The sequence below is a fragment of the Coffea arabica genome, chromosome 9c, assembly GCF_036785885.1.
Source record: "Coffea arabica cultivar ET-39 chromosome 9c, Coffea Arabica ET-39 HiFi, whole genome shotgun sequence".
Classification (NCBI taxonomy): Eukaryota; Viridiplantae; Streptophyta; class Magnoliopsida; order Gentianales; family Rubiaceae; genus Coffea; species Coffea arabica.
Window position 1 is genome coordinate 43,371,709 of NC_092326.1, and position 11,048 is coordinate 43,382,756.

The window sequence follows — 11,048 nt, forward strand, 5'->3', positions numbered from 1 at the left end:
ATAGTTTGTGGTCCCCCACCAATTCAAGGGCCCAAGAATTGAAGCCCCTAGAAGTCTCCATATTCTCCATAAAATCCCTCCTTTTTGGTAGTTTTCTGTTTCACTCCTGAAATTAAGTCCATATACCAAAAATGAGTAGATCTCAGCAATTAACACAATATTTATCAGCGATAAAAGGAAAAATTAATAATAAAATTACCAACAAATTATACCCTATCAAACTGCAGCCGAGACTAAGTGTATACGCTAATATGAAATTGAACACATGCTCATTTTCAATAAGTCTTGGTCATGTTAGTAGAGCCATGGGATGTTTACGATTTGAAATGATTTTCATCATGCCATTTTCAAATTTTAGTTTCTTTGAGCTACGGCTAGAAAACCCACCAAAATATTTTTTTTTTAAAATCATAATGGCTGCTGATTGATGTTCTATTACCATTCATGACTTGCATACTTTTGGCAATTAGAAATCCTATCCTATGTACTGCATGGATGGCCAAACCTATGTATGGTTTCAATCAGTTTTGCTTTGACCAGATTTTTTCGTGCACGTATGTATGGTTATTCATGAAACTGGCTAGCTAATTCCAATCTTTAATAAAAGTGGTCGGGCTAAATCTCATTAGTCAATAAGTTTAATTAAAATCATAAATATATACTACTTCCCCTCCTTTTTTTTTTTTGAAAGATTAGTTTGCTACCCCTCAATTCTTTCGATTATTTAATTCCACTTTATTTTTCTTTTTAATGCTTTGCCATATATATATTCAGGTTATTCTTGTACCAAGCATATCAGCCCTTATTTGGCTGAATGGAGCACGTGTTACAACGCAATTGTAATTCAAGTAAATATGATTATATTATGAGAGATAAAGTAAACAGATTTCTTTAAAAGAGTGAGTGCTGACTTATAATGAATTGCTTGATTTGTTTAATTCCCAATTCAAAAAATTTCTACGTCGTAGTCTGGCATACAACTCTATTTTCTCCTTCACAGTACTTGAAGTAACGTTAAATAAGCATCTTGTATCCAGTAAGAGTGACATTTATACGTTTAAGGTGCAAGGACAAGTCTATCATGATCTTTCTAACCTAATGTGATAGGTTGCAATTTTATCATTTATTTTATTATTAATTTTCTCTATTACCTGACCCGATGTGGGTTAATTGTTAAATTTTACTCACTTTTAGTATTTTGCATCTATTTCAGGGAGTAAAACGAAAATATGATAACATGTGCTAATTTGATAGAAAAGGAGTCCAGATGATAAAACTCGTCCCAGGGGCATTTTTGGAAAAGAAGATGTTACGCCCATTTTGATAAATTCGGTGAAGGAAGGACGGCTGAAGGGCTTCTTCTTCTTGTTGGGAGCCGCCGCACTTAATACGTTTAAGGTGACATTTATACGTTTAAGGTGCAAGGACAAGTCTATCGTGATCTTTCTAACCTAATGCATAATGAGATGTGCAACACCATCTCTAACATTTCTGCAAACGCAAAGAATGGGATAATATCATGAAGTGCTAGTTTAAGCTAAGTAACAAGTGGAGTTTTACAATTTTTTTAAAAATATTTATTTGGAGTTTTATAGTATGATTTTTATCTGTGTTTCATTTCTGCAGATAACTAATACCGAAATGAATAATCATAATAAGATTAGCCGTCAAATTGTCATTGTCCATGAACAGCCCCATGGGGAAATGGCGACTATGCAAATGCTTTGAACCAAGTAAGTTTGTGAGGAATTTGAGAGCAAGCTAAGCATGTGAAAGCAGAACACGGGCTGCTTAGCTGCCCAATTAATTTCAGGGAATAATTTCATTTCTTCCCTGAATTTTCCCTGACCAACACTCTTGATGATTTACAATTCACAAATTAACTCTTGATATACAGTAACTTCATTAACTTAACTTGAGGAGACAAATTGGTTTTGAGTGGAGGTCATCCCTCACTGGGTCACAATCTGCCTCAAAACTATAACCATAAACCCCAGAATAATAATAATCATCATCATCATCCATCCTTTGCATGGCTACTGGCATTCTGGAAAAGGCATGTAACGTGATTCGGAAATCCCATGTTGATTTACTCGCATAATTTGATGAATTATGACTAATTGAGAGGAACTGGTTATTACTTCGTCATTGCATTAAGTTTTGTTTATGTTGAATTAATAGTAAACAGTCAATTTCTGGAGATGCTGTGACAAAGGTTAATTGAACTTTGTCAAATTTAATGTGTTTTTTTAATTGATCTCATTGTATTTTTTAATTCATTTTTTACATAAATATTTTTCTCAATATGCTCATTTTAATAGGACATTGTTTGTCGACTTTATTAAGTTTATCACGGAAATTGTAGCTGCGTGATTTATTTTAGTCTCGTGACCTGTGCTATCAAGTCCAATTTCTATTTGGCTTGCAATTGAAATCATTCAAGAGTAAGAAACAAAAAACTGCTAAACTAACCAAAGCTCAAGCCAACAAATATTCAACTTCATAAACTCTCTATTCCTCACGTGTGCAGTTTAACTTCATAAGCAGAAATTGGTGTGGCCAGCCAATCAGCCTTGCTAAATTGATCATTGCTATACCAATCAACAGTCCAGGGTCACTTTTTATTAGTTGTCTCATACCGATTTAATCCATTCAGACTTCTTCATTAAATCAAATTAGGTTCCTGAAAATGAAATCAAAAGGGTTATCTGCCCACTTCGTTAACAAGATATGCAAGTAATGTTGGAAACAAATCCAAAAGTGACAAAATATAATTTAAAAGTTTAGTACTCAAACAAATGTGTATGTGCCGTAATTCTTTTTTTAAATGTTTGACAGACAAACTGCACTGCAAATATAGCAACAAATCAAGGTCAAGAAACAAAAGTTTAGCCCATTATGGAGTTCAATATAATATAATCAAAGTTTAAATTGTATAACAGGTGCCATAGAACACTCGTTAAAATATATTTCAAGTGTTATGTTTTTTAAAATATAATATTAATTAGAGAAAGTAAATAAATATAAAAGAGGGTAGGTAAGATTAAATAAGGAAAGTATGTAAATACAAGAGAGGATAATAATTGTTACTATGCGTATATATATGATATGTTAAGTGAATATTATGTAAGGCACCCATTAGTAAAACCCAAGTTTAAATTCTGCAAATATTCAACTCAAATTTTTGTACTTATATTTTTTTTCTTTGCGAGGATTTTGGTTCCTTTAACACTTGTATAGGCATTCCTTTCTCCATCTTCACAATAACGAGGAAAGCTTACCAAATTTACATGTGTTCGAAAATGTCTGCATGTGTTGAATTTTCAAAATAGAGAACTTTTAAATTAAGAATTGTGTTATCTTGTGGCCATTAAGACTTGTAAATCATACCAAACTTACTGTATAAATATACATCCTAACAATTATTAATATACCTTATTTCTATAAATTTTCTTTATTTAACTTTACATTTCTAAGATATTTACATGTGAACTTCATCTTAACAATGAATGCCTAATGGATAAGACCCTAAATTAAAGACCACTTCATTTACTTTAGCATCATGCCATGTTCAATTACCCCATATTTTATAGGTCGAAGACTCTAAATCTAAGAGCTGCAAATTATGGATATATACATTGGTTCCACATTTCATCAAATTCTAGTATTTGATATTGATTAACAATAATGGCTAGTACTAATTTTCGAATCCATTAGAGTTGTAAATCTCTCATAGTAGGAAGAAAACAAGGCTTAACGTTCCAATTAAGAAATGTATCCCTATATTTAGGACAAGAATAATGTTTCTTAAGCATTGCAATACACCAGATCGTTGTGAAAAGAGAATTTGCTCAAGAATGATGCACCAACGTAAAATTTTACTCAACCACGGCTCAAAAGTTGTGATAATTTAAATTTCTTTTTCTTCGTCTTCCAAACAAGAAGAACCACCAGCAGCGTGCATTATGTGATTTTCTCAAGTGATAATACGAGTCGACACAAAGAACAATTAATTAATAAGTGCTGATTATACACTTTAATTTAAGCACGTCTCCAGAAACACTGAATTATGTGTAGTTACACCAAGAAGGAGACTAGACTAACCCATATACTCATATTTGAATTGGTCAAGAAAAGGAAACTGATGTCAGCTGCCTTTGGATCCTTGTTTCTGAGTTGATTTCATTGTTTATTTTGCTAACAGGTTCTTGTCAGACTATTAGAAGAAATTATTGCAACGTTATTCCTGTGAATCCCATAATCCGCCTATAAAATGCGAGTTCTACTTGTAATTCCCACCACCAAAAAGCGCAAAAAATCCTAGAATTTCAAACAAAAAATGGATTTGGCTAGAAATATTGGTGATCATACTGATGAGCTTTTTCAAGCACAAGCTCACATATGGAACCATATATTCAACTTCATAAATTCTATGTCCCTCAAATGTGCAATTCAATTAGACATTCCAGATGTTATTCACAAGCATGGCCGGCCGATGACCCTCGATCAATTGATCGATGCTCTTCCCATCAAGAATGAAAAAGCCCCATTCGTTTATCGTCTCATGCAGATTTTGATCCACTCAGGCTTCTTCATTGAAGCAAAGATTCCTGGAAATGAGAATGATAATCAAAAGGGTTATCTGCTCACTTCTGCTTCTGAACTTCTTTTAAAGAGCAACCCTTTTAGCGTGACGCCATTTTTACTGGCCATGCTCGATCCCGCCTTGACAGATCCATGGCACCATCTCAGCCAGTGGTTTCAGAACAGCTATGAAAGCCCATTTTATACTTGCCATGGGAGGTCACTTTATGATTTTGCGAGCCATGAGTCTCAGCTTAATCAATTCTTTAACGAAGCAATGGCTAGTGATGCCCGGATGGTTAGTAGCGTGGTGACCAAAGATTGTAAGCATGTTTTTGAGAGTTTGAATTCATTGGTAGATGTTGGAGGTGGAACTGGGACCTTTGCTAAGGCAATTGCTGATGCTTTCCCTCGCCTGAAATGCACTGTGCTTGATCTTCCTCATGTTGTTGATGGCTTGGAGAGTACTAAGAACTTGGGCTATGTTGGAGGTAACATGTTTGAAGCCATTCCTCCTGCAGATGCTGTTTTAATGAAGGTATGAAATCGATGTTGCACGTTTTCTAGTTGACAATTTTCTTTTATAGAAGTTTTATTTAGATTTTCATCCTAACTGCCTGAGATCATAGGATTAAAATTCACCAATTATGGGAAGTGTCAACTTCAAAAGTAAGTTTGAGCAGAAGAAATTGAGGCTATGCTTAATCTAAGAACTGCATCATGAAGACGGACAGAAAAAGAACAAAGTTTTAAACGTCAAATTGATGGCATGTGTTTGGTACTATAGGTGAATAGTTTTGTTTTTTCTTTTTGACGCAAAAAGCTTTAGATGGGGTGTAATGTTTCTAACAAAAATTTTCTTTCATTGTGATACAATTTGCAATCGAGCAGTGGATATTGATTGATTGGAGCGACGATGAGTGTGTACAAATACTAAAAAAATGTAAAGAAGCAATTCCTAGCAAGGAAAAAGGAGGCAAAGTGATAATTGTTGACACGTTCTGCAAAAGTCTGCAGAAAGGGGATGATGATCATGAGGCGATTGAGACCCAACTGTTCTATGATATGGGGGCGATGGTTCTAGTCAAAGGAAGGCAAAGAAATGAGAAAGATTGGGCGAAACTTTTCTCTGAGGCAGGCTTCTGTGACTATAAGATAACTGCAGTATTGGGCTTGAGATCTATCATTGAGGTTTATTATTAATTAATTAATATGTCTTTTGAAAATGTTGTTTGTGCTAAAAAGTGATGAACCTTTAGTTAGGGTGTTCAGAATAAATTTTATGGCTTTGGAGTGTTTGTTTTACTCATTTATTGGCAATAGACAAATTGCCAAAGTCCATCTTGAAGCTGAACGTGGGCGGCTGATCAATTTGGTTCGTGCTTGTATCTTGAACCAGATTTACTTGCAAAGTTCACCAGATTTTCTGGCAATTGGGCATTGAATGAGAAGAGAAAAATTACAGCCGCTTGTAGGATCCTTACTAGTATAAATAAATGCCATTTCCTCAGTTGAAGGGCACCAAAGCTCAAGTGAAAGATAGGAAATGAACGAGTTCAATTGTTGAGTGAGTGTTTGAGCAGATATCTCAAGAGTGAGGCACTGATATATTAGAGCAACTATTCTCAAGAGTGAGGCTCAATTATTAGTGTCCAATATAAATTTATTTTGTGTATTGTTATTAAATATATTTTGAGTGTAATAAAATTGTTCGTTTGCCTCCTTTATATAAAGGATTTAATCCATTGATTTGGTATTATACCCCACCACAATCCAACACTGGAATGTGTCCAAATCCCAGCCTGGAATGCACAGCAAGCACATTATGTATAAATGGTGTGGAGTTGAGGTAGCTAAGGACAATAACTGTTTCCAACATTGTTGAAGTTGAAGTAGAGGCATCGCTTCCACTTTAAATTCAGCCATTACAGCTGAATGTAAGTTGAAGAAAGAACGGATAAACATGAGGGACAAAAAACTGAAAAAGATTTTCAGTTCTTAACTTGCCTAAGTTGTACAACACTTTCTAAACAAAATGTAAATTACTTATTCAATTTCGAAACAATGACATTGTATCTAATTAATATTCGTGTAGATCCATATATGTTTGTAATTTCAAAGTTATGTGACTTGCTTTTGGCTGCACATTATCAAAATTTGCCTTGTTGAGAAAATCTTTCCCATACATCATTTGGGACGGTGGCACCTGTGATAGAGCCGTTATTTGGCACGTTTTGCATTGTCATCTTGTTCTAATTTTAGCTATTCATGGTACTAAGAAAGGGAATTTCACTCATATTTGATATTTGTGTGAATTGTAGGTGGTTAGCATTAAAATGATATCGCGGGGTAAATTTCCAGAAGACTTTTCATTTCAGAGCATGGTCACGCCTTAAAAGGAGGACGAAACCGAAAGTCGGACTGCGGTCCACGTGAACCCGAAGCGTGGGATCAGAACTCTGGAGACAAAGCTTTGCTCCAGGCCTTTGTTCCAGACGTCTTTTTCTTTTCTACGTCTCTTGTGCGGCGGATATAAAAAGCGAAACAAGGAAGATTCAAGGGGCATCTATTTTTGAGGCTTAGTTTTCTTTTCCTAGGTTTGTGAGCAGTCAGCCGCTTTTGACTGGGGCTTTTAGCTTTCTTCAGCCGCAACTTAGACTAGTTTAGGAGTTCACCTTTTCAATCTTTTGCTGTAGACGCCTTTGACGTTCGCTTTTGATTTGCTACAATTGTCCATCACTTTTATCCTTTTTCTTGACTCTGCTCCAGGAGCGACGGGATATAAGGAAATGAACCAAGGGAATTTCTCATTTGTTCCTTAGTTAATTCACATCGCTCCGCTCCTTGGAATTAATTGTTTGGATGTTTGCGTGGATGAAATCAATTAAATCGCGTGAGCTTGGCATGATGAGGAGCGGCTAATTTTCTCCTCTACCCAAAGGGTGACGCGAGGGCGCGGTCCATCACACCTGTGAGATCTAATCAAGCTTTCATTATTTCTTCCAATTCGTTATTATTCGTGCGTTTTCTGAATTAATTGTTCATGGGTATTTGATTAATCGAATATCAACGGCCGGGTATTTGATTTAATTTAATAGCCTACTGCCACGTTAATTAAATAGAATCCGTAATTGTTCATTTAGTTAACACCCCGTGGCAACCACCATAATTGGTTTTATGATGGGGAAACGCAGGATCTAGCTTAAATAAACCCTCTTAGCGTGTTTATTGGTTAGGGTTGGGTTCTTCTAGTTTTAATGCAATTGGGTAATTAAATTCCTATGGTCGTACCTAGGGTTGTTATCTGGTTAGGGAAGCAGTCAATGGTCGTACCTTGACTGTCGAAAAGGTAAGGAAGAACTGGTTGTCAGAGCTTATTGATAACTATAACCAACCTAGTGATGAATGGGTGAAATATCTTTGCATCGATGATCATTTAATTGGACCGCGCCTGAGCAGTTGATCCTTTGGATAGAACTTTTATCAATTGCTATTTTTATTGAATTGTGCTTTGTGAGTTAGTTCTGAATTTAGTTCGCTTTATTTTTACTTTGCTTTTATTCTATTTATTTATCTTCCATTGAAAATCCCCCAATTTTGTTCTACTAGTTTGGAAAGAAATAATTTCCTACCCGCTCCCTGTGGAATCGACCCTACTTGCCATTGTATGCAAAATTAATATTTTTATAGACAAATCTGGTATATCGGATCAAGCAAACTCTTCGGGAACAGGGTGAATCAAGTAACCCATTGCACACCTAGGGTCCCTGCTCCAGTACTTGGATTTGTTTTATAATTATTTAATTGAGGTGGTAATTAGGACTTTTTAGTAATTATTATTGCACAGGTTCGGCACCTGTCAACCTGACAACTGTCCCATACACCTTTCTGGATCTTGCAAATATATTAGTCAACAAAAAGAGTGCGCAGAAGAACTAAATTGAATTGTTATAGCCACTCATGGCCCCAGTTACTAATCATCATGCCTATCCATTCGTGTGGGTCTTATATGCTCTTTAACCATAAGATTGGATGCCTACCTGTTATACCCAAAAAGGAAAACAAAATCAACAGCGAAACAGTTGGATTTGGGCAGAAATGGTAATGCTAATGAGCTACTTCAAGCTCAAGCTCACACATGGAATCACATATTCAACTTCGTAAACTCCATTTCCCTCAAATGTACAATTTAACTCGGCATACCAGACATTATTCACAAGCATGGTAAGCCCATGACCCTGGATGAACTCACCAATGCTCTTCCAATTGGCAATGCAAAAGCCCCCTTTGTCTATCGCCTGATGAGGATTCTAATCCGGTCAGGCTTCTTCATCGAGGCAAAAATTAGTCAGCACGATGATGAGGAAGGTTATATGCTCACTACTTCATCTAAACTTTTATTAAAAGATGAGCCTTTTAGCTTGACGCCATGTTTGATCCTACCTTGATGGATCCATGGTACCACCTTAGCCACTGGTTGCAAAACAACAGTGATGTGAATCCCTTCAAGACTTGTCACATCAGAAGCTTAATAATTTTTTTAACGAAGGAATGGCTTGCGATTCTCAGCTAGTTGGCAGCATTCTGATCAGGGATTGCTAGGATGTTTTTTCAGGGTTGAATTCTTTGGTGGATGTTGGAGGTGGTACTGGAACTTTGGCTAAGGAAATTGCTGATGCTTTTCTTGACTTGAACTGTATTGTTCTCGATCTTCCTCATGTGGTTGACTGCTTGGTAGCGAATAACAAGAGTTTAGCCTTTGTTGGAGGAAGTATGTTTGTAGCTATTCCTCCTGCAGATGATGTTACAATGAAGGTAAGATCACCTTTCCAAGAAGATGCAACAGATCCATATTCACCTTTTTGTTGTTAAAAGGCAGCTTAGTATTGATTCTAAACACATCTATATATGCTGCTGATTCATTACAACCATGTCTTTTTGATGTGGTATTCTTGACTAATTTGAATTCTTTGTGATATGAATGTTAATTTAAACAGTGGATATTGCACGATTGGAATGATGAGGAATGTGTACAAATGCTTAGGAAATGCAAAGAAGCAATTCCTAGCAAGGAAAATGGAGGGAAGGTGATAATCATAGACATGGTACTGAATGACCAGCAAAAGGGAGCTGATGATCATGAGGCAATTGAAAGTCAACTTTTCTTTGATATGCTGATGATGGTGCTTGTCACGGGGTAACAAAGAAATGAGAGAGAGTGGGCAAAACTCTTTTCTGAGGCAGGATTCAATGACTATAAGATAACTCTAGTACTAGGCAGGATTCATTGAGGTTTATTATTAGGAGTAGCGGATAATTTTTTTGGACTATTTTTGTTAGACATATGTAAGAAGTCAACATGTTTATCTTTTCTTCTTTTACTATTGTAATCTTTTGTGGCATTTTCTTTTCATTTTCAATAAATCAATATTTTTTTGGGAGGTGAAAATAGCCATGCGAGAATTTTCTGCAGAGCTATTCTGTCGGGCAGACCTGTAAGTTACATGCTCAACACTTTCCAAGCACAATCTTGAGTATTTATTTCTTTTCATGGCCCGTCCCAGGGAGAGAATTTGAGGAATCATTCGCTAACCCCAAGAGACAGACTACAGGGCAGATAACTTAGCCCAAAAAGGAGACCCAACATGTAGCCCATTGTGCGTAGGGATGCAATTGAGCTTAATCAAGTCGAACACTCTAGTATTTAAATTTATTTAATTATTTTAATGATTTCAAAATTTTTGTTTAAGTTTGATTTATTTATTTGTCCTATCGAACTTGAATGAGTTTGACAGGTTGTCGATGCCTGTACAATAATAAAAATAAACCTAATTACCAATTAAAGTAACCAAAACCCGATTCCAAGTACTGGAATAGGGACTTTAGGTGTGTAATGGGTTACTTGATTCACCATGTTCCCGAAGAGTTTGCTTAATCCGATATACCCGATGGGATGACTTTTACACAAATAATTATTAATTTGTAAACAGGGCAAGTAGGGTCGTATCCTCAGGGACTGGGGATATTTATCTCTTTTGAAATCCAAAGTAACACGAGGGGATGTTTTTGTATAAAAGATGACAATTAAAACAATTCAACTAAAATGAAATAGCCAACTAAAAATTAAATGACAATTCACTGAAATCAAAGAAATAATAATTAAAGGTCTAGCCAAGAAATAACTTCAGCAATGGTTCACCTAATTGATCATCAATGCAAAGACAATTTCAATTATTTACTAATAAATAGGTTATAACTACCAAACAAGCGATGACAGTTAACCCCTCCTTACTGTGTCGGTGATTAAGGTACGCCTGTTAATCACTGCTCTAATTGAGAAATAACCTTAAGTACGCCCATAAGATTTAATTTTCCAATTGCCTTATGTATTAGAGATGCCCTATTCTAATCAAATAACGCACTATCAGGGTTATTTTAGATTAGCCCGCGTATTCTCCTGATAC

General features: G+C 35.7%; 1 protein-coding gene and 1 pseudogene across 1 annotated transcript; both read left to right on the plus strand.

The window, feature by feature from the left end:
• The first annotated feature begins 4,289 nt into the window (after positions 1–4,289).
• LOC140014369 (trans-resveratrol di-O-methyltransferase-like) lies at positions 4,290–6,051 on the plus strand. The gene is made up of 2 exons (XM_072065157.1): positions 4,290–5,122; positions 5,476–6,051. The coding sequence occupies exons 1-2, from the start codon at positions 4,340–4,342 to the stop codon at positions 5,785–5,787; spliced, it is 1,095 nt and encodes a 364-aa protein (XP_071921258.1). The 5' UTR covers positions 4,290–4,339; the 3' UTR covers positions 5,788–6,051.
• A 317-nt stretch (positions 6,052–6,368) lies between these two features.
• On the plus strand, positions 6,369–9,879 carry LOC140014260 (trans-resveratrol di-O-methyltransferase-like; annotated as a pseudogene).
• The last annotated feature ends 1,169 nt before the right edge of the window (positions 9,880–11,048 follow it).